Source organism: Penicillium daleae (assembly GCF_028827525.1).
Source record: "Penicillium daleae strain IBT 16125 chromosome Unknown utg000008l_segment0_segment0, whole genome shotgun sequence".
Taxonomy (NCBI): domain Eukaryota; kingdom Fungi; phylum Ascomycota; class Eurotiomycetes; order Eurotiales; family Aspergillaceae; genus Penicillium; species Penicillium daleae.
The window spans coordinates 5,728,372-5,750,497 of NW_026623156.1; the positions used below are offsets into that span (position 1 = coordinate 5,728,372).

The window sequence follows — 22,126 nt, forward strand, 5'->3', positions numbered from 1 at the left end:
ACTAATATTTATTCAAAGCTCTCTCTTTCAATTACCATATGGCTTTGCCTTTGGCTCAGTCGCTTGCTTTCCTTTTCTTGTTCTGTTTAAATATGCAACTTTAATCTACCTTTTTGATTTCCTTCACCTGCCTGCCATATATCCTAATCTTCTCCGCCATTTCTACAACAATTTCTGACGCTTTCTTCTTCTTCCTCCGAGTCTCTCCTTAGCCACCTCGTTTACTTTTTGCGGTCGATATTCCTAGATATGTTGATCCTCGAATCTCCTGCCACTAAAAAGGCCAAAAAGCCTAGTTCGCATTCAAAAGGTAGACAGATACATACCACGTGAATCGAGCCATGCGGACGAACCGCAGTCTGGTGCGGGGATGAGTTGGCCCTGACGTGTTGCGGATTGTCGAGGCAGTTCTCGCAGAACCATTTGTTGCACCGGTGACACCAACCGTCGGTGAGATAATCGTTTAGTGAGCGATCAACACTTGGTGCTTGCTAGGTATCATTTCAGTTCGCTTAGCAAATGTAACACTCGACTGGTACATTGGAACCGAGCCCAAAAGCAGGAATTCAACGTCCGCTTTCTGGCCCCAAATTGCGGGTCCTTGGTGGGAACTATGTATGGCACATCACAGCCTTGTGGGCCCAGGGTGATGGTCGCCACTTCGGGTCTGAGCATGGGGGCCTCTGGGGGTGGGTTTGGGTTATCCTTGTCCCCTTCCTTGTACATGTTGACATTGTGTTGTGATCCTCGGCAAATGACAGCGTCAAAGGCGATTATGCTCTTGTATTTCTAGATCATCTGCGCCCAGCCCTCCTTGATACTGTGCTTGAAGAGCTTGCCAGTGGGGCTATACCATTCGTTCTGCTGGTGTTTGTGGATTGGCGTCGAGTCTTCGTTTTTGGCATCGGACGAATTGTTCGAGGAAGACTGCTTGGGACTCCAGGAGCTTCCTACCCGGCCACTCCACCAGTCTCTCTCTGAATCTGCGCCGGCGCACAATGGGTCGCGGGGCCGTATGTCTACTCGTACCCAACTGCCGAGACCCTGTGGGTCTCTTTATTTTAGGGTGTATCTCAAGTCGATAGTGCTAAGTGAATTATTATTTATATATCGTGTCGGTGTGCTAGACACTGCTAGTAGGAGTAATTAGCAGTAAGTGGGTTACCCATGATTGGCCTTGGGTACCTACCCATCGTGCACAGGTCTAATTGTGCTTTTCTGGTGGGCAGTGTCCTGTAGAAATTCAAGTAGATTTCAAAGTACAGGATTATTTAGCATCCATTCAGCCTCACTTGACAGTGTAGCAGCGCGGGAGGCTGAATGTGACATACCCACTGGGAAATCCTGTTCAGCCAACACACAAGCCCCACGGTCACGCCCTCGAGTACCCCAAGATCAATTCTGGCAGAAACCTGTAGGATCGTTTCCATCGACAAGGTCCGTGCCGTGGGGCTGAAAGGAGCCACCACTGCACATGGAAAGCTTATTGTAGATCCAGGCACCAAACAGGGCAGGGACGCGGGGTACACCTCAGGTAAACAGAACAGTGGGGGGGGCCTTAAGGTCGTACAGACAACACTTTCTACTCCGTAGTCAGGTTAGATTGCCAAGGATTTCATTCGCACCTCTTACAACCCTCGTACTCAAATATAGACATTTCCTATTTCGGTCTAGCAACTGTCGCGGTACCCACTTTCAACTGTGGAGGTCACATATACTCCGGGCACCAGAGAACCACTTATACGTCTGTCCGTGTGGCCGAGGATCAATCCTCTTTGCAAGTAGGCAAAATGCAAGGCTGTCAGCCTTGTCAATTGCGGGGTTTATACTCCGTACAGCAACTGCTATGCTTATCGTTGTTTATGGCCCGAATTTTATGCGAGTCAATGCAGTCCAACCACGGGCAATCCTCGGATAGGATCAATGATTCGCAGAAAATTTTATTTCGGGCGCGTTCTTGTTGATGGCAAGGCAGATCTACTCATTATTTTGATAGGAAGTGTGTAGTCCGGTGAGAAAGCCTTGGAATTGCATAAACCTATAAATACCCAGTCTTTCCCAGCTAGAAATTGAAGATTGTATAACCATCCAAGTTGCCAATATCCACACTGAAAACCAGAACCAAACCACCGCTGTTCGGTTCCCTCGATATACTCCTACGCAAGCCTCTTTTTTATTCAATATTACCTGAAAATGCGTGCCTCCGCCACAATCGGTGCTACACTTGCACTCTGTAGTGCTACGCTCGCGTGGGATATCACGTTTTACACTGACTCGAGTTGTGGTCAAGACAGTGGCAACTATGTACGAATTGCCATGAATTACCTTCCCAATCCCCTCGAGAGTTCAACAAATTCTTTACTTCAGGGCTAACATAAAGACTCTTGAACCAAAATGCAGGTCATTTATACTGGCAGTAAAGGACGCCCTTGCCACTGGCTGGGCGGAAAGCCCCTCAAGCTGGGCTAAATGTACCAAATATACGGATGGTGGGAATAATGGCCCTTTTGATTGCACCGGAAATGATTTCACGGACGCCTATTCATTTAATATTCATAGCGGCGATTTCTATCTAGCCGACGCTCGCTCTGAGGGCAGCAGAAATTGTTGGACCGGATTTGGCAGTTCTCAAAAAGGATGTCAGAGCATCCATGTTAGAGGCTTTGCCCCACAATCGGGTTGACGATAGATTGTTTGCCTCTTTACTGAAGTCTGATAACTTCTACATGTGTTGAATTGAACCACTGTCGTTACCATTTTGTCTTCTGCCCGATTCTTTTCCATATTTCATACCTGTAGTCTACTACTACTACTACTACTACTACTACTACTACTACTACTACTACTACTACTACTACTACTACTACTACTACGACGACGGAGATTAAAATCTTCTTTAGCATTCTTATCTATATAGGTGTTCACCTGGCACCACGCATTGATTCCTACTGGAAGGGTGATAGGAGAGAGTGGCCCCTACATCCTCCTCGGCATTATATGTCCCAGAAGCGCTTTGAACAGATTAAGCGCTATCTCTATATATCTCATCCAGACGAAGATGAGAAGCGATCGGAGAAGGATAAGAAGCAGTGGTAGTATAAAGTAGAACCTCTATCATCATCCTTCAAAGAGGCTGCGCACAAGCACTACCAACCAGGTTCAAATATCTCTATTGATGAGACTATGATTCGCTGCTTTGGCTGTACGCAGCATACTGTCAAAATGCCTAATAAGCCAATTCAAAAGGGTTATAAGATCTTTGCCCTTGCAGAATATAGCTATATTTGGACCTTTACCTGGACTAGTCACCTATGGGGGATTATAGATAACTTCAGATGGGAAGGCCTTAGCCCTACTGCATCAATAGTGCTAAATATGATTAAGAAGCTTCCTGGCCTAGCCAACCGCATGGCTGATTCGCCTACTAATCGCATGGCCAATTCGCTGGCCAATTCGCTGGCCAATCTTCCTGCGAATCTCATGGCCAGTTCGCATACACTAGCACCCTATATTGTCTATATGGATAATTATTTTACCTTAGTAGCCCTTTTCAAAGAGCTTCGAGATATTCAACGTGGTGCATGTGGTACTACCCGTCCTCAAAATGGGATACCTTCTTAGCTTATTGAGATAAAGGATTATATTAAATCTATCCTATGGGGTAGTTTATATACGACTGAGGCTAAAGGAGTACTCTGTCTCGCGTGATAGGATAATAATATAGTCCTACTACTATCTACTATCCATTCGCTAGAGATATACACTCCTACTAAGCGGAAGCGGCTATCAGCAACCTCTACGAATGCAGCTATTACGCGCGCTCCTTTGGTGATGAGATAATCAAAGATCTCGAGATCCCTACTGCAATTGACGATTATAATCGCTATATGGGTAGTGTAGATATTGTAAATCAGTATAGGGCTTCTTATGAAATTCATCGAAAGAGCGAGCGTAATTAGCTTCCGCTACTCTTCTTCTTTCTTGATGCTGCAATTATTAATGCATTCCGCATTCAATCAATCTATAAGAAGCAGCAGGGGGCTAGTGGGCTATCTCAACTAGATTTTCACAAGAAGCTTTATATGCAGCTTTTTGCACCTCCACCGATACCATTACCAGTACCCGATATAAACCACCAGCGAATTGAATTAGCTAGCCGAAAGGCTTGTGTTTGGTGTCAGTATACGAGAGAAAAGGGTAGAAGGGGCCAACAGGCTAATCGATCGCGATCGGGTTGCTTACAATGTAGCAGTGTAGCTCTACGTGCAAAAGGGCAGCGTTGGCGTGAATTCCATAGAAATAGCTAGCTTGAATTAGGCCTAATTGTTTACTTACCATACTGTGACCGTAGTCAGCCAATTATTACGCGATATTAGACATACGCTAGTATTAGCCTAATAAAATACGCTAAATGGACTTCCGGGACATACTAGGGGATAGCAATTCAAACTTGTTGGTATCCTATTGGTGCGCAGTATGAACCACTAAGCAGGAATTCTGACTGCAATCATCATTTAAGGCTGGGGAACACCTCAGAACGTGACGAACTAGTAAGTATAGATCTTCTAAAATCGGATTTTCTAGAGAGATGGAGTCCAATCATTACTTCAATCGTCCAACATTACAACCTGCCCTGGTGGTGGGGCATGTCCTGTTGTTGGTGCAAGAATGACGTCGACAACCCAGTTCCCAGGCAGCAAGAACTACTTCATATCCATGGCTGGAAACCCATGCTCAATCCGTAGATTGATCATATCCTCTCTTCATACTCCTCCTGGATCTCACGTTCAAAATTCCTTTGAATCGATTTTATTGCATTATGTCAAACGACGACGACGATATCCCCATTTGGAACTCCGTCACCACCACGGATCTCAAAGTCAATACAGGCGTTGATAATACTGAGAAACCCCCGACGCCAGACGGGCCAACAGATAGCCACGTACTATCGCAGGTTGAGCAAGAAGACAAAGGCTTGATTCAAAGAGCGGGAGAGACAACCGACATCACTGACGTCGGATGGAACAATCTCGCGGACCACACTGAGCCTCTGATTGCTGGCTTGTCAAATGAGGATCTATGGATGTTGATTCGACGATTTGACAAGGTATTCCTGAACAATAACACCTCGCCTACGAAAATGAATGCTGACATACCATCTTGTAGCAAGTCTATAATGTCAAAGCCGTTTCCGAAGCACCCCTTCAGAACCTGGATTTGACTCGAGCGGATGATGATGAGTTCTCGCCAGATAAGCTGCGAGCAACTATTGAACGATTTTACACCACAATATTTGTCAAGCTCACGAGTTTTGTAAAGCACATTGCGCGGTTACGATCTTGGAAGGAGACTCGAAGAACGGCAGTCTTCTGCGCAGTAGGTCTATTCCAAGACATGAAGTATCTTCGAGTCCTTAGTATCCACTGACTGATAATAGGTCTACTGTATTGCATGGCTTCTGGACCTTCTCGTCCCCACATTTTTCGCTGTCCTGATCGCCCTGGTCGTGTACCCACCATGCCGCGCACTCATGTTCCCACCCGCGCCCATTGCCTTAGTCGACCAAGAAAATGGTGGTGTTCAAAAGCCCAAAGCTGGAGTGCTCGGATCTCATGACAGTATAACGGGGGCTCCACAGAATTTCAAGGGTGAAGCAGCTGAGCAAGAGGCTAGCAACTTGATTGCAGGTGTTGCTAGCGTTGCCGTAGGTAGCGCGGCCGGGAAACACGACCAAGGGATACCAGACGATGCACCTTTAGAAAACTCTGTCCCTGATGCTACAGATATGGTCTCTCACTCTGCAGATGCTCGGAGCAAAGCACATGGCCATGTGCCGTCCGATCATCATGATAAAACTCGACAGCCTATGAAGGAATCCGTTATGGACGGCGCTAACACGCTGATGCAAATCATTGCCGATGTCACAGATGTGTTTGAAAAGTTTGAGAAGTCAGTATTTGACCTGTATCACCCTCTTCATATCTACTCTTTTGTTGACAAGCCCAGCGCCCTATCTCCCACGCCACCATTTCCACGAGTCACACCTCGCTTGCGACTGGCAGCTGTGTTGGTTCCAGCATGCCTTCTGTCAGCTTGCACCCCTATCTACTTATTCTCAAAACTGGCCGGATTCAGTGTCGGCTTTGCGTTCTTCGGTGATCCAATCCTTAGGCGTGGCCTAGCCATCCTCAACCAGGATTTCCCTCGTTGGCAGAAGATCTTCGAATTGCAAAAGCAAGTTTGTTCATATGGTGGCTAATTTTACTGTTCAATCACTAATAGCTCAATAGCTCGCTGCTCAAAGGGATTCCAACCAATGTGCAGCTTACTCTGACCCTCTTGCGCATTGGCGAGGCCAATGCATCGCCTTTGCCGCCACCCCCGACCTCCAGATGCAAACCTCCGTCCCGACCGGCCTCACTCCATCACGAAGAGCTTACATTAGGTGCTACCAATGAAGAAATTCACCGAGCGGTCACAGCTCAGCCAACTAACCCATACCAAGGACCACAATTGTCGCCCGAAACTCCCCACAGGAAGAACTTCGCCTCCAGGATTGTCAGTTTCTTCCGTGGAACTACTGCAACAGGCGTTGAGAGCAAACAAGTCATTGATCGAATGCGAGCAGTTGTCGGTTCTCACCATGCCAAGAACCGGGTTGGTGTTTTGCGCCCAAAGGGACGCACTGCAACTCCCGTTGGCCCTGTGGATTTCGACGCTCGATACAAGGGAACCCATGGGGCTGTGGTTATTGACTCGACACAGGAACCCCCCGTTCTTTACTTCACAACCGACATTCCGCAGACTGGAGATCTCTATGTGGGGAATCGCAAGAAAGGCTCTGTGTTATTCTCTGTTCCTGTTACGGATATCCGGGAAATGAGAAAGCTCGGCGGGATGGGCTGGAAAGGGAAACTTGTCGTCGGGTGGGCGATTGGTGAGAAGGAGGTTGTTGATGGTTTGCTTATCGTGGGCAAGGATCCCAGGCAATCATACCAGTTAACGGCCATGGGCATGAGAAATCAACTGTTCAACCGGTTGATTGCTATCGATGGACAGGTTTGGGCGAGCTTTTGACATGGCAATTCTGTGAATGCAGGCTGAAACGATCCCAGGTCTGGAGATAGTAAAAAATCTCTAGGTAGACCATTGGTGGACAAGACTTTCATCTGGAAATTTGAGCCGATGAATCAACATGCAACCTACGTCACCACGTGGAGTAATTATGCTGCAGTTCTGTCAATGTCACTCAATCAGGATCCATCCGTATTTAATCCGATCCGCTGCTATAGTTCATGTACAGAAAACACTTACGGGCTCTCAACCTAGACCTTGGCCTGCAGGCAGACATCGATCATGCGGTTCGCCGCGTTCAGTCGCTGCTCTTCAGACATGCAGCCAATCGAGACTAGACTGCTGAGAGCGTCAGCGACCCAATTCTGGCTGTCCCAGCTGTTACTGATGTTGTCGTGTACTGGAGTATTGGTGCAAGCCTTGTGGATCATCCACTTGGTGGTAGCATCGGATGGAGTGGAGACCGATAATAAGTCTGCGAGGTGCAATTCAAGCTTTTCAATCTCGGTTGTAAACTTGAAGAATGGATTTACACCAACGAGATGATAGAGTCGCTTCTCACCATCCTCATACTTGGCATAGATTGTGGCCTTCTGAGCTCAACGGCGTCGAGGGGATCGCCTTCGTAGATGGCAATGAGGGATCTCGGTCGGCATGGTCTCGATGGACTCGATGAACGGACAACCCTTATGGCACGAGACAAAGCAGAAACACATTGAGAAGTGTCACAGACACGTCCAACCTCAACTGAGGCCCCATGAGTGCCGTTGAGTCGTTCTTGCCGCCGAGTACCCTGAACCACCCAGCCAGACAGAAAGTCAACATAGTAGAAGGAACTAATTCTTCATGGTCGGACAACATGGCAGGCACACTCGTGAATTATGATTTTTGTTGTACAGGAACACTATCCATCGTCAAGTATAAATCAAGGTCGGTTATTTCTAGCTACCATAAAGGACTGCCTTCACTCCAACCAGATGCTCATATATATCGATACCCATGAAGCCCAGGACCAGACCGACATATTTGGAATCATGTTGAAGTGCCATTCCTTTATAGATCTCTATGACATATAAATGGCCCAAGCTTCCCGGTCGGGCGAGTACACCTTCCTAATTAGGAAGGTAAAGGTTAATAGCCTCAGGAGCCCCGGACAGCGTGCATTTTAAAAACCCCCACGATCCCTCCTTTCCAAATTTTTATTGAAAATACAATATCTATTCTCGTCACGGTCTCGTTCTGAAGTGGTGAGGACATTTCACATTCTATATGCATTCGCTAAATTGACAAACCAGAGAGATCAAGTCATGAATTCGTCGCTTCATCCCATACCAACTGCCCGGCCAAATCACAAGCACTATCAAGCCACAAGACGGACTTCAACTCCATCCTCATCTCATGCCAAGTCGACAAGCCCCTTGAGGTGGCATAAACCTTGAGTTTTTCTGCATACCAGCTCCTTTCCGATGACCACCTTGCTGCAATTCCGCCCATCATGAGACACCAAGAATGCAGGTTTTGAACTTCGGGTAATTCATGTTGAGTCACTTGGCTGTATAGTCGAAGCTCGATCTGGAGCATACGAGCGAGACTCGGCAGAGGAGCGGTTTGAGGTGGCAGGGGGAATACGATGCCCACCCCAAAGATAACTAGAGCCAGACGACAAGACTCATAAAGAGGATAGAAGCTAGCATGGGCCGCCCCAAGCTGACTTAATGGTAATAGGGACATGATGTGCCACTGAATGACGTTTCGGTAGTCACAGAGTGTGTCCATGCCCATCTGAATTCCATCTTGATACGCTTCGATGAGTTCGAGATGTATTCGCAAGCCTCGGAAGATTCTTTGCATCTCAGGGATTACATGCTCGCCTTCTGAGATGTCAGACTTTGGGTGTTGTGTGAAGTCATCAATGCCGAGTATGTCCTGCAGGGTCATGCGAGTGCCGGCACGGATCGAAATGTAGGGGAAGGTAGGTCGGGAGAGGGCCCGGCTAGCCCCTAAGATACCAGAACTATACTGGGTCATTAGCATCCGATCTCCCAGGATTTAAATGAATGCAGGCCATCACTTACAGTGATATCAAGGTGGCGAGTCCCGGAAGCTCGATCTTCTCCAAGCCCCCTCGTAGGGACACCAGTTGCCGTAAGCCAGCTTGATGAACTGGATGAGGCGACAAGCGTCCATACACGTCAAGCCATTGCAAGCTTCGCAACGGAGAGCCAAACGGAGACTCCCTCATGTCTTCCCATAATGGGTTCTCCAACTTGTTTGTCGCCATACACAACACACACAATATCAACGAATCAGTGGCGGCCTCGCAGGGAACCTTGATCGCACGGTTTATCCTTGCAATGGCGTCTGCCTCACAGACTGCCATCTGTTTGGCGTCCTCGGTACTGAAATGGCCGCGTTGCTTCACCAGCCATAGTGCTCTTCTGTGAGAGTATGATCCATACAATAGTGTACTATGGAGTGCTGCGTTGCAAGCCGAACTTGCGAACCATCGTTGTACGCCGATATGGTTTGCACCCGTGGATGTTTTTGGCATGAGACCCGGCCATAAGATGGACAATGCTTTATGACTACATGTCAGTGTAAGGAATATGGAGTTGCGAGGTAGGTTGGAACTCACAGTATTTGTTAGAGGTACTAACGAGATTTAGTGGCAAGGGCGATGCCCCAATGGTCTGGAAAGGGTCCAAGACGCCTGGGCTAATACCAGTCAGGGCCGCCGACGAGCCGAGGTCAAAATTCCCCGCTGGGGTTTGTTCATGGGTCGGTAGGTCCAGTTCACCTTCTTGATTATTGAAGAAAGCGAAGGGATCCTCCGCCGGTGGATCGTGTCCAAAATACGGCTGGTCATGCACCGCTGACTCTGGTGCTAGGTAGGAAAATGTTTCTGCGTCGGTCTCAAAGTCCTCCGATCTATCACCAGTCGAGGGTCCATATGTGTCGGAGTCCGTGCTTCGGCAGTTGTGAGAGGACTCAGAAGCGGAGAAGTTGTCGCCACCGCCAGTCGGTGGGCTCTCACGCTCACGCTCATGCTCACGTTCACGTTCACGCTGCGAATTTTGCTTTGCTTGGTGCCACCTCCATCGACCAACATGGGATCGGACTATCCGAAGATTGTCCGGTCGTTCCCGACTGGAAGATGGATCTGCGATGATGAAGTGTATGCCTGCCTGAGCCCGCGGGGACTTTTGCCTTTGTCTCGGCATAATTCTTGGAAAATGGCCCCGCTTGGATTTCTTTCCTCCGTTCACTAACAATCAGTCGGGGATCTCCAAATCCAGCAGTTGTATTGTTCTGCTTAGGGAGGCGGTGGGACTTTAGATCACGATGCAAAGAGTGCGTTTCGCCAGGTGCTTAATTTGAGCATTCCACGAGTCCGGAATAAGCATAAGGTCGGTCTTGGCGTTAGAATGACAAATTCTGTACCGGGGCTCGGGCCATAAGCCCAAGACCATCAGCATAAAGCCGATTTGCTTGGTACCAGGAAACATGCTAACCCAGACATATATCTCTTGCAAAGCAATTTCCGCGGCCTTCGAGAGTATTTCCTTTTGCCTCCTACTGCTGCCACCGGAGCGGGCTAGCGGAGTTTTGTGGAGAAAACACAGCCTTCACGAACTGTAACACGAGTAACGTTTCCTCTGCGGCTGAAGAAACCGCCTAATTGTGGGGCCAATTATGAAGTTTACATACAACAAGGTCGTGGGCAGGTTCCATTAATTTTAAACCCCTCCCTTATCGAAGATCTCCGACAAGACTTTACCAAATTAGAGATATATCGATAATTGCATGGCTTGCAGGGTGCTCAGAGTCGAAAGATGTAGATGGGAATTTGCTGAGGACAGTCTCTGAGCGAAAAAAAAAAAAAAAAAAATGGCGAAAAGTTGTGGTCCTATCACGGCTGCGCTCAATCTAGCGCGTTTCCTGGTTTCTCAAATGTAGTAGGCGGTAGACTGAATACCAGGAGATAGTTGAGCTGAACAATTTCATGATCCACCATCGACTCTTGGCACTTTTCACTCACTGAATACTAAGGAAGTGTAGCGGTAAGGTAAGTGGGGCAGGGTTTAGAAATTAATGGAACGTCACTGTGCAGACAAAACGGCCTATGCGCGTATAAGCTGATGAATCCTCTTCCCTGATTACATTCATATCCTATTTAAGACATGCATCTAGACTGTCCAACTATCATTCAGCGTATTTGGACATCATCTATAAACTCGGAAATCATCTCATTCTCTTGACCAGAAGCATTCTTCTTGCTAACGGTGCATCCAGGACTAGAAAAAAAGAGTTCACAGGGGTTCAAATGACATGCAGCTCCACTACTACTTAAAACTGAAACTAGGCCCTATATCGGCGCCCACGGATTAGGTATCTTAAACCAATGTCTGGTAATGTCAGATAATTCATTATTTCGTATCGTCCTTCTTCAAGCGGAAAAACTACGGAGTACACATTTCACCCTGCGTGGCATCGCGTGGAGGGCCGTGTTTATGCTTACCACATTCTTCTTGCAGCAACCCAAAATAGCGTAAACGTTTATTCGCTTATGATGCGCCGATCTATGGTCAAGAAGAGTTTTTCATGTTCCCTTTGTCCGTTTTGCGTTGATCACGGTCACTCCTCTCTATACTAGCGCAATATGCTTTGAACGTGTCTGCTAGTTCTGATGCTGATCATCATAACGGTGGTTGTCTTGTATTATTCAGAAACGACAAGAACCTTAATGTCTATAGATGAGATTATGACCGTTCCAATGCGGCTTTGTAGTCTCGCACAGTTTGCTCAAAGGATTCATCACGCTTAAATCCCAGAGAGATCGCCTGAAAATTATCAAACTGCGTGGGCCAAGACTTCAAAATTGGAACCAGCGCAGGGTCCTCTTTCTCCGTGAGGAGATCCAACTTGTCCTTGCCGCCCACCTTCTCCAGCGCATCCATCATTCCTTGCACAGTCACACAGATCCCCGGGACGTTGATCTGACGGATATGAGGAGGCACCGAGTCCGCGGGCAGACGCAGTGTGAGAAGGAGATTCTGGACGAGTGTCTTGGGCGAGCAGAGCCAGGACTTGAAGGACCGGTCTTCAATGGGAATGATACATTTTTTGCCATCTAATGGCTCGCGAATCATGCCGGAGAGGAAAGACGAAGCGGCAGCAGTTGGAGCACCGGGGCGGACAGAAATTGTGGGAAATCGCAGAGTGAAGCCATTGATAAACTTGCGACGGGTGTACTCATTGATTAGGGTCTCGCACACGACTTTTTCGGCACCATAAGAGGACTCGGGTGTTGGGATAACGCTGTCGGTCACGATCTCGGGCAGTGGTTGGCCGTAGACAGCCTGACTGGATGAATAGATGACTCGTACTCCAGGGCAGGTATGGCGAAGGACTTCGAGTAAGTTGCGGGTCGCATCAATGTTCACACTCATGCCGAGCTCGAAATTGGCCTCGGAGCCAGAGGACATTATCCCGTGGAAGGCATACACTGCGTCCAGTGAGGAATTGACCACATCTTTGGCAGCATTGAGGAGATCGGCCTTGACTGCCGTGGCATTCTCGGGATGGCGAACGCCCTTGGGGATGGGAGGTTGAACGATATCGGTCAGAATGACATGGTAGGAGGGATCATTCAGTAGCTCTGTAGCGAGGAGCTGGCCGATGAAGCCGGCAGCGCCAGTGATGAGAATTTGCATTGTTGAGTGAAAAGAGCCCCAATTGATGAAATCATCGGCTCAAGGGGGTTTGTCGCCGAGGCGAGTTTATGAGGACAGCGCGCGTTCTCCGCATTCGCATCAAGTCCGAGACGATCCGTTGTGGCTCCTCCGCACCGGACTTTGCCCGGCTGGTTGCCAGCGTTCAGAGTGGATCTGCAGTGTATGTGATCGGGATGGTAGTTGCGGTGTCTTGAGGTTCCAAGATGAACCTGTCGATTATATTCGAGTGTGTTCAGAGTGTGCAGTGTTGATCGGAGATCACGGCGATGGTGGGGGAGATGGGACGTCATTCTGTCGGACTGCTCTGCGGGAAGGAGGAATCCATAGTTCACGAGCCGCAAAAAACCACGTCGACACTGAACCATTGGGACACTGTTGAGCATAACCTGTGTCAGTACAGAAACTCTTAGTGGGAGGCCCAAAAGGTGCTGTTGCGCAGGACCGGTTGCCTCGGTCTCCGACGGGCACAGTCTTCAATCGCGAAACCCACTCGGCCTTCCCCGACTTTCTCCCTTTCTCCTGCCCCGCCAACTTTTGCCCCTAACCCGCATACCCGGAGCATCACCGACGGCTTCTTCCTCCAACTCATGGATGCCTCTACTCCACTCAAGCGGTCCTCGACCGATGCGGGCCTTGACTCTCCTCGCGAGTCGAATCGCTCAACAGAGTCACGACCAGTGGCTCCCAGGATATCCAAAGCCCGAGCCTGTACGTCGGCAACATCCCCCACATTATCCGACCGATCCACGTTTATTCACGACTGACTCTGTCTTTCCAGGCGCAGAATGCAAGCGACACAAGATTCGCTGCGAGTTCCGACCGGGCGAGAGCAATTGTACGAAGTGTATCCGCAGCGGCATCAAATGCATGGTGAACGACTTCTCCCAGAAATTCGTTGACGACGACGGAGTGTACGTTTCCCGGCGGAACCCCGCCTCCCTCCCTCCCTGTGCTGGAGATCGCAATCGCTAATCTCGTCCCTTACAGATGGAAGTCCCAGGCAGCAGCGAGCATGCAGCAGCTCCAGGCGGCAGTATCTCAACTTTTGCGACAAGCAGGACTGCCAGACCTCTCAACCTTTGGCGGCGGTGACAACCGTAACGGGCCCAGTCCGGCTGCCTCCCATCACGCCCATCGGCCATCCATCGATGCATCCCAATCGCACCACAATCATCATGAAGGACCGGGGGTAGTAATGGACGTCACCCGGGAGCCATCTCAAGAACCCGATCTCCAAGACCCGGAACTGGTCCCTGCGCCGATGCGGAGTCTCTACGAGGTCACCAAGCTGCGCAATCTACGAAATAACCATATCGAGGCACCCAAGAAGACACTACTGGAAGAAGATTTCATAACGCGAGGGCTGATCTCAGTCCACGAAGCAGAGGAATTGTTTGCCTACTTCAGTCGCACTATGAATCAGCTACTGTGGGGTGGAATCATCCTGGTGCATCGCGATCTGACATCGGTCCGCCGCGCCTCCACCCTGCTCTCAGCGGCCGTGCTGACCGTTGCGGCGCTGCATATTCCTAATCGGACAGACACGCTAAACCGATGTTATCATGAGTATGTTTCACTGGTGTCCAGCATGGCTCTCACGCGAGCACATACGTTGGATGATATCCGGGGCCTTTGCGTCGGTGCGTTCTGGCTATCCGAGCTCAGCTGGAAGCTCTCCGGACACGCTGTGCGGGTCGCGACCGAGCTCGGTCTGCATCAGAGCTACCAGCGCCTGACTCGCGGGCATACAGATCAATATGAACGCGCTCAACTGTGGTACTTGCTGTACGTGTGCGATCATCACTTTAGTATCGCTTACGGGCGGCCTCCCGTCATCCACGAGGACGTCGCGATCCGAAATTATGAGGCATTCTTGGAGTTGCCCATGGTTGTTCCCGGCGATATTCGGCTTCTCGCGCAGGTCGCTTTGTTCATGATTTTGACCGAGGCTTACCGTATGTTTGGGAGCGACACGGAACAAGCGATGACGGAGGCAGATTTTGGGCAACTGCGGGTATACAACGTCGCAGTGGACCAATGGCGATTACTTTGGCAGCCTCGGTCGGGTAGGTCTCGTCTTCAGGAGCTCCTCTCATTGATGATTTGGTTACTGATTTTCTTGCGTAGCTGATAGCTCATACGTGCGAACATATCCCTCAAAGGGAGTGGTCCTGCACTACCATTTCGCGAAATTCCAGCTCAACTCGCTTTCGCTCCGTGGGCTGTCCCCTTCCAATACCCCTGTCTTCTCCATGGACCGCAAGGAGTCTGCCAATATTGCCATCTCGTCGGCCATGGCGTGCTTGAATATGGTGCTCGAAGAGCCCGACATTCGGGATGCGATCGTGGGCGTGCCCATCTTCACCCATACCATGGTGACCTTTTCCGCGGTGTTCCTGTTGAAAGTTGCGATTAACTGGAACACCGCGTATCTCAGCATCAATGCGCGACAAGTGCGACGACTCGTTGAGCGAGTAATTGAGCTAATGAATTGCGTGTCGGCTGGTGACCGCCATCTTACCCGGCACATTGCACGTGGACTGGGCAAAATGCTTGAGCGCTTCGACTCTTGGGAGGCTGGATGGCAAGTGGGCGCTAACCATAACGGCAGCGAGGTTGACGTGCCCGGAGGCGCGAATGCAATGGCACAGGGATTCCCTCCGCCAGATCTGATCTACGATATGGTTGGCACCTACGGCTTTGGGCTCGATGAGAACCTGCTGGACCCAAGCATGGCGAACTTTGAGTTTTTGGCGCAGTAGTGGCCCAGTAAGACCAGGGGGGGTGTTGTTTGGAGGGGGAAATAGCAGGAGGCTGGCTTATTTTTGTCTTTCACCCCCCTGCGTAGCGCTATCTGCAAGCATGAGCGGGTCTGAGCCATTTTTACACAGCCTCTGACCCGAGGAATATTACTCAACTGCTATGGGAGTTTAGCCCAGGATTAGGATTAGGATTAGGATTAGGATTAGGATTAGGTGTTCTGTGTTCTGGAATGTAAATAGACCGTATTATACACGCACTGTCTACCATATGACCACGCCCCGAGTCTCCACCGAGTCTAAGCTCTCATCAGTACGTCTCATAGTTTGGTTGACGCTCTCCATACCTCTCATACCTCTCCATCCGAAGCCAGGCGTTCCAGTATGTAGTCAACCCCCATGTCGTCACCTCGTCACCTCCGGTTTCCTGCGCCCACCCTTGGTTAAGTTGATTCCTCCCCCCCCCCCCCCATTTGCGGGCAGCTTCGGTTCGTACTGCCACTGTTTCCCCTTTCCCTGCCTCGTGTTTTCTCCTCTTCCCTTATAAACTCGCACCCATTGCCGACCCCAATCTCCCAATTCCCCTTCCCCCCCATTTCCCCCATCTATATAATCGGGCCCATTTCCCGCCCCCTTGCCAGCCCCGACTTTGCGCCAATTCTCCTGAACCACTTTCATTCCATCTTTTCCTACACATTTCGACGCAATGTCTACCCGCAAGAGAAAGGCCGATCCCGAGGAGGAGCTCCAGGCCCTCCCTAGCGACGAGAGCGAGGAGGAAGAGGAGTAAGTGTTCAACCTGCGGGTCATGTCGCAGTAGAGCAGCGATTGCTGTTTATCTTCCACATCGCAATCCCTATTCCTGCCGTGCAATGTAAATTGCACGCGCAATGCCCATGCTCGCGTGTGCTTACGCCCCGTGGTCGCGCATTCATTGCGACGAGTCATCCGGGCTGAGATGTTCCCCTTGAAAGTGCCCGCTAGCGATCAAGTCACTAGTGCTAATTCGATGCGCGCTTCAATCTAGATATGAAGACTCAGAGCCCGATCTTTCGGACGTGAGTGACGAGGGCGAGGAGGAAGAAGAAGGTGGAGAGTATGATGAGAGTGAGGAAGAGGAGGAGGGAGAGGAAGAAGGCAAAGAAGGTAATTATCAATCTCAGGCATCGATATCGATGTGCTATCCACACATTTCACCTCAATTCCACTTTCTAACGATACGTGCACTAGGTCCCCCAGCCCACAAGAAGCAGAAGACCAAGAACGGCACCAATGGCAAAAAGGCCGAGGATGAGGACGAAGAAGAGCCCGCCGAGGAAGAAGAAGAGCCCGCCGAGGACGAAGGTGACGAAGAGGATGCGGATGATACTGCGGAGACTAGTGGTCCTGCGGCGGCTGCTGCGAAGGCCAAGGGCGGCGTAGTTCCTAAGGAATCGGATCTTCCGGAGGTTGATGCTGCTGCTGAGGAGGCAGAGTAGGCTTTTAGACCCGGCCTCCGGAGAATAGGTGAATAGTCTAGCTTTGTCATGACAATTGAATTAAAACGATCGCCCTTTTTTGGGGTTGCTGTACGATTGGATTCTTGTTCTCGTCATCTTCCTCCGATCTAGGATTTCCACAATATAGCTAACTATTGGCTCTGTGGGGATGACTACTCTAGCTAGATCTAGATCAGTCCATAGACCTGATGAGGAGGCTCTTTGCCCTACATAGGTCTGCGGGTTGTCTAGCTATACATATGTGTAGAGGAGTAATTCCTAGATGGGCCTCTATATCAAGTTCATAATATTGTCTCGTCGGCTTCAGAGCTGAGCTTTAGCTGCAACACCGCTACCCAACCACCTTCCTCGAAGCCCATTCTCCAATGCCCCAAAGACAGGATCAAGCTTGGGCTTCGGAACACTCCACACCTTCTCAAAGTCACCCCCTGTCGCAACAAAATCCCAATCTCCTCCACTATACGCTCCCATCATGGTAAACCCCTCAAGTGGAATCTTCGATAGCGCCTCCACCGGATTCTCGGCTTCGATCCCGTGTCCCGTCCCCGGGGACAATAATGCGAACTCAGCATCCGGCTTGGTATCATGTGTCTTATGAGCGACGCCCGCTGGGATGATGAAAACATCTCCTGCTTCAGCCTGTAAAACGACACCGCCATCTTCCCATGCTGACCCGTGCGTGTTCTCGTGCATGTCTGGCGATGTATCGGCCACACCGAAGCGGATCTTGGCTGTCCCCGAGAGCACTGCCATACACTCGTGGGCTTGGGAGTGATAGTGGGAGATTTGCGTGGGACCGTATCGGAAGATCCATTGTACATCCCATTCGTTTTTCGTAAACATGTCCCAAACTTCGACTGGGTCGCAGTGTGAGATATCGGGGCGTTTGGTGAGGACGCCCTTGTAGTGCAGTAAAGGCCGGGGTGAATTGGGGATGAGCCTTGTTGGCACTAGGTGATATTGTTTGATTTCGACCATGTTCGATGGCTCGATGGAATTCTGATAGGGTGTGGCGATGGACTTTGACTTGGAGACGAGCGTATGTGCTTCCCAGTTCAAGATGAATATTGCGTGGCTGAGTAATGTCACAGAAATGGGACTGGAAGTGGTGAAATCGGATGGGTTGCCGATGTTTTGCTGCGCAAAGCATTAAGCTACCGAGTAATTGATATGGATAGTGCCGGGTATATTTACCGTTCGAGGCAATATAACCCACCCAGGAGAGGGGCCTTCAACACCTTGCCATGTTAGTGCCCCTGACTTCGCAGCTCGATAAAGTCGATGAAAAGGTGAATGGGAATGTTGAGGAATGAATAGACCTGTAAAGAGGTTGGGATCCTCCTTGTATAGATCATTTCTATCGGACCGAGACCACCGATTTCATAGCTCGGTCCATGGCGCGTGTCTAACCACCAGAAGAGCATGCCGCGGAAATGACGAAACGATTGTTTAAGAAGGGGCTTTCCGTGACGAAAGGGGCCACAGGATGATAGTACTGAACACAAAAAGCGTACTGAATGCTGCGAGTTTGCCCTTTGACAAGGTGGCCATGGCCAAGGTCAGTAACCCTCGAAGACCGTTTACATACTATCATGGCTACGGACGCGCTCCCTAATTAATTACAGATGTTGTCCGGCATATTTTATGCTGACTTTGATAATTTCAGCGAGATACAATGGGAATAGCCCCGAATAATTCCGCAGTTAAATCGCCAAATCTAAGTGTTGACATGGGATATAATCCCAGTATTAGGTACTCCAGTCACTCTCCCCCACCATATGGCCTAGTGGTCTCCCGTCAGGGATTGACCTTTGGGTGTGCCCTGGAAAGGGCAAATATGTGATGGGAATAGATACAGGCCTCCAGTGTCGAGCATGTCTCCACAGATGGTCGGGCACGTCCCTAGGCGGGGAGAGTGGGCGGGTGGGCATGCGAGGTGGTGGCAGCACCACTTCGCGGACAAAGACTTTTTTGATTTTTATTTAATATAATCTTTCCTATACTTAGATACTGCCTTATAGAGATTAAAATTATCTTATTTAATTGTTAGAATAGTTACTGGAGGGTGTAGACGGATACTGTTCGTTAGGTGGTTGACTCTGGATGATGTACTTCGGCATCGTGGGATAGCGATGGGGCATCACTGTGAAGTATATAGGGAACGAGAAGGTTGGGGTTTCGATTCATGGGGACAGAGGCTCCTTTTCTATTTTCAGAATATCTGACATTTGGCATGTGGTCACCTGAATTAGACATGATGTTCGAGCGTATTGTTACTGTACAACTACCTGGCTTCTGCTTCTCTGGAAAAGCGGCATCGACAATGAGATCAACCATGTACCTATATACCGTCTAAGCTACATACCAAGTGAGAAACGAGAAGAATGAATGGAAAACTGGCCACATCAATGACGGTCATTAACCCTGCTGGCGCATTTCTCTACCTTTGCATCCCGAGATATCCTCGAGCCCTCGGCTGGTCCCTCAGGAATGCATATTTACTAGGTTCCGACTAAGCGTCACTACCACTGCTGCGGAATGTAGCACACAGTTGGCAATATTGGTGTGTGAGATCTAGGACGGACTGGGGCAGATTGGTCGACTGAACGATGCTTCGAACCTTGACGGCACCTTCGTCCTCGATCAGCTTCCGTACCAGGTACAAGAGTTCTGGGGAGAACTAGATAGGAGTTAGCATTGCACCTCAATTGAGACAAGGACGACGGGAGAGGAGACTTACCTCGGAGTACCAGCGATACTGCCAAGCGATCAAACGAATCAAGGCACCCAGCATGCCCCGAGTATCATTCCTCTTTTCGTACAGCTTGAGAAGACCGCGCATGGCCTTGGGCGAGAATCGAATACCTAAGCAGCTCTGGTAGGCCTCGATACTCTCATCAAAGTGGTGGAGTCGCTCTGCGAGTTCACCGAGGATTTCCCATTCGGTAGCCGACTTCTTGTATTCCATGGCTTGCTGGCGGAACTGGGCCATCTCGGTTCGCCAGATCGTGTAGATGCGGAGATCCTCGTAGAGCACCATGAACAGGTTGTCCAACCACCGCTCGCAAAGGCGCTTGTTCCGGAATTGCGTGTATGTGCTGTGCGAGGGGTCAGGCTGTTGAGATAACTAATTAGTAAATGACATGATATCAGGAGGCTAGCAGCCAAAGAGGAGCCTACATCATCATTCCCAGACTTGACAACCTCAGATGCCATGCTTTGTTCAGGTCGCTCGATAGAGCCTTCAACCTTCGTTTCATCCCCATTTCCGTTGGTTGCCGTCTCGGGGGCAGATTCTGCGGGACCAGGGCCTGAAACGGAGTCCGAATCATCGTCATCAGTCTCATCGTCATCCTCAATCGACTTCCCGTTCGTCTCGGCCTCGAGTGACTGCGCGGGTTTTGGGACATGCTGGCGCTCGACACGGTATTCCTCTTCCATAACAAAGACCTCGCTGCGGGTCTTGAGCAATTGATCCCATCCAATGGCGGAAACAATTTTGGTGAGCAGGCTGTAGGCCTTCAGGAACGTTCCCTGGTATCCAGCAGCATGCAATTTTCTCAAAGAAGGATGGACGTAGTCGTGAGGATCACCTTGCTTAGGCTGACCCTCATCAATCTCATCGAGGATGCTCTCAGAAAGAATGGGAAGCATGATGCGAGAAGGCTGTGGCATGCGCGGAGTATCCTTATCTTGGTATGTGAACATTGGGCACGAGTTGAGAGTTAAGAGTGCCAAATCCCACTGTTCCATGCCAACATACACTTCTGCCAAGCGAGCCCAGGTGCTGAACTCACTTGGCGCAGCAGTTACAGCCCGTTTTGCACACGCGAGCGCCATCTCGCCTTCGCCCTTGCTCTGGCAGAAGTCTGCCTGGCAATCGAGGAGAGCATAGTCCATCGGGACATCCTGTAGAGCATCATACATCAAGCGCACTGCCTGCACCTCCTCATCCGCCATGATTTGTACACGAGCTAGGAGTGATGAGACCTCCACGTCGCGTGTGCGCAGCTTCTCAAATAGATTGATCCCGGATGTGTAACGGCCGGTTGTGTAAATGTACTTGAGAATGCCAGAGGTCAAGTGATTGCAGACGGTGTTGGGGACTTGCGTTTCGGGGTCGGAGCTGAGCTGGCGACCTATGGCAATGTCAGAATGGACCAATCGCAAGCCAAAAAACAAAACCTTCACCAGACGTACCCAGGAAAAACAGCTTCTCAGCAGCATCCAAGAACTTGTGTTCCATCTCTGTGTTCGTCACAGGATTAAACCGTCTGACGCCAACAATCTTCTTGATAGCATCTCCGCTTCCATCATCTGCATACAGATAAGCCCTCAGCACGGCGCACAGAAACGTTTCCAGCCAGAGTGCCTCCGTAGCCACACGCTTGTCTCCGTGCTCATCGATGCAGTATGCCTCTAGACTACCTGGGATCTTGACTTCGACTCGCATATCAAGGTGGGAGAACGCATTGTAGCAACTGCGCCGAAATTAGCGACAGGGTTCGGACCGACGATAATCAATCAAATCTAACCAGTATATCCCCGACACAACTTTATGCGTCTTATCGAGGGGTGAGAATGTAAGGGTGTTGACATAGGCGGCTAAGCTAGCGGACGAGGAAGCATCGATTCCGGTGACATGGTGGTACACGCCGGTCTGCCAAAAAGAGCATCAATTGTCAGTAGCTTTGTACAAGAAGAGTGGAAAGAGCATCGAGCCATACCTGGCGGGTTGAATTGGCCTTTGGTTGCTTCACTAAGTAGACCAGGTCTGGAGGACCCAATTCCCGCAAGCTCTGCAGCGACTCCGTGCGCGCATCGACCGCAACGAACAGTTCCTCCTCCTCATGAATTCTAGTCGATTCCAAAGCTGTCAGTTACAGATCATGCAAGTTGCGCAGCTCTAGTTCCTGTCCAGAGCGAGCAATGGCCATGCGCATGAATCTCCGGGGAACACGTAAACCGGGGGTGTTTTCAGGAGCACATACTCGGGGACAGCGGGCGCGACCATGGCGCCTGCACATGTGTTGTAAAAGAATAGTAAGAGCGGTTCGAT

General features: G+C 49.9%; 7 protein-coding genes across 7 annotated transcripts; 3 read left to right on the top strand and 4 right to left on the bottom strand.

The window, feature by feature from the left end:
* Window positions 1-4,819: 4,819 nt before the first annotated feature.
* N7458_010551 (DUF3292 domain-containing protein) lies at window positions 4,820-7,077 on the top strand (the record flags this gene model as incomplete). The annotated part of the gene is made up of 4 exons (XM_056913933.1): window positions 4,820-5,107; window positions 5,167-5,376; window positions 5,438-6,238; window positions 6,283-7,077. 4 exons carry the CDS (start codon window positions 4,820-4,822, stop codon window positions 7,075-7,077), a joined length of 2,094 nt encoding a protein of 697 aa, XP_056762782.1.
* Window positions 7,078-7,325: 248 nt separating this feature from the next.
* On the bottom strand, window positions 7,326-10,295 carry N7458_010552 (uncharacterized protein; the record flags this gene model as incomplete). Its single annotated transcript, XM_056913934.1, has 4 exons — window positions 7,326-7,667; window positions 8,407-9,088; window positions 9,150-9,651; window positions 9,710-10,295. The coding sequence occupies 4 exons, from the start codon at window positions 10,293-10,295 to the stop codon at window positions 7,326-7,328; spliced, it is 2,112 nt and encodes a 703-aa protein (XP_056762783.1).
* A 1,539-nt stretch (window positions 10,296-11,834) lies between these two features.
* Window positions 11,835-12,788, bottom strand: N7458_010553 (SDR family oxidoreductase; the record flags this gene model as incomplete). Its single annotated transcript, XM_056913935.1, has 1 exon — window positions 11,835-12,788. The coding sequence occupies one exon, from the start codon at window positions 12,786-12,788 to the stop codon at window positions 11,835-11,837; it is 954 nt and encodes a 317-aa protein (XP_056762784.1).
* A 608-nt stretch (window positions 12,789-13,396) lies between these two features.
* On the top strand, window positions 13,397-15,571 carry N7458_010554 (putative C6 transcription factor; the record flags this gene model as incomplete). The annotated part of the gene is made up of 4 exons (XM_056913936.1): window positions 13,397-13,517; window positions 13,588-13,720; window positions 13,797-14,875; window positions 14,937-15,571. The coding sequence occupies 4 exons, from the start codon at window positions 13,397-13,399 to the stop codon at window positions 15,569-15,571; spliced, it is 1,968 nt and encodes a 655-aa protein (XP_056762785.1).
* A 703-nt stretch (window positions 15,572-16,274) lies between these two features.
* Window positions 16,275-17,046, top strand: N7458_010555 (uncharacterized protein; the record flags this gene model as incomplete). The annotated part of the gene is made up of 3 exons (XM_056913937.1): window positions 16,275-16,354; window positions 16,596-16,714; window positions 16,799-17,046. The coding sequence occupies 3 exons, from the start codon at window positions 16,275-16,277 to the stop codon at window positions 17,044-17,046; spliced, it is 447 nt and encodes a 148-aa protein (XP_056762786.1).
* Window positions 17,047-17,370: 324 nt separating this feature from the next.
* N7458_010556 (cupin domain-containing protein) lies at window positions 17,371-18,045 on the bottom strand (the record flags this gene model as incomplete). The annotated part of the gene is made up of 1 exon (XM_056913938.1): window positions 17,371-18,045. The coding sequence occupies one exon, from the start codon at window positions 18,043-18,045 to the stop codon at window positions 17,371-17,373; it is 675 nt and encodes a 224-aa protein (XP_056762787.1).
* Window positions 18,046-19,579: 1,534 nt separating this feature from the next.
* On the bottom strand, window positions 19,580-22,081 carry N7458_010557 (ChAPs family protein; the record flags this gene model as incomplete). Its single annotated transcript, XM_056913939.1, has 7 exons — window positions 19,580-19,747; window positions 19,808-20,182; window positions 20,248-21,206; window positions 21,268-21,548; window positions 21,603-21,727; window positions 21,795-21,924; window positions 22,059-22,081. 7 exons carry the CDS (start codon window positions 22,079-22,081, stop codon window positions 19,580-19,582), a joined length of 2,061 nt encoding a protein of 686 aa, XP_056762788.1.
* Window positions 22,082-22,126: the final 45 nt, after the last annotated feature.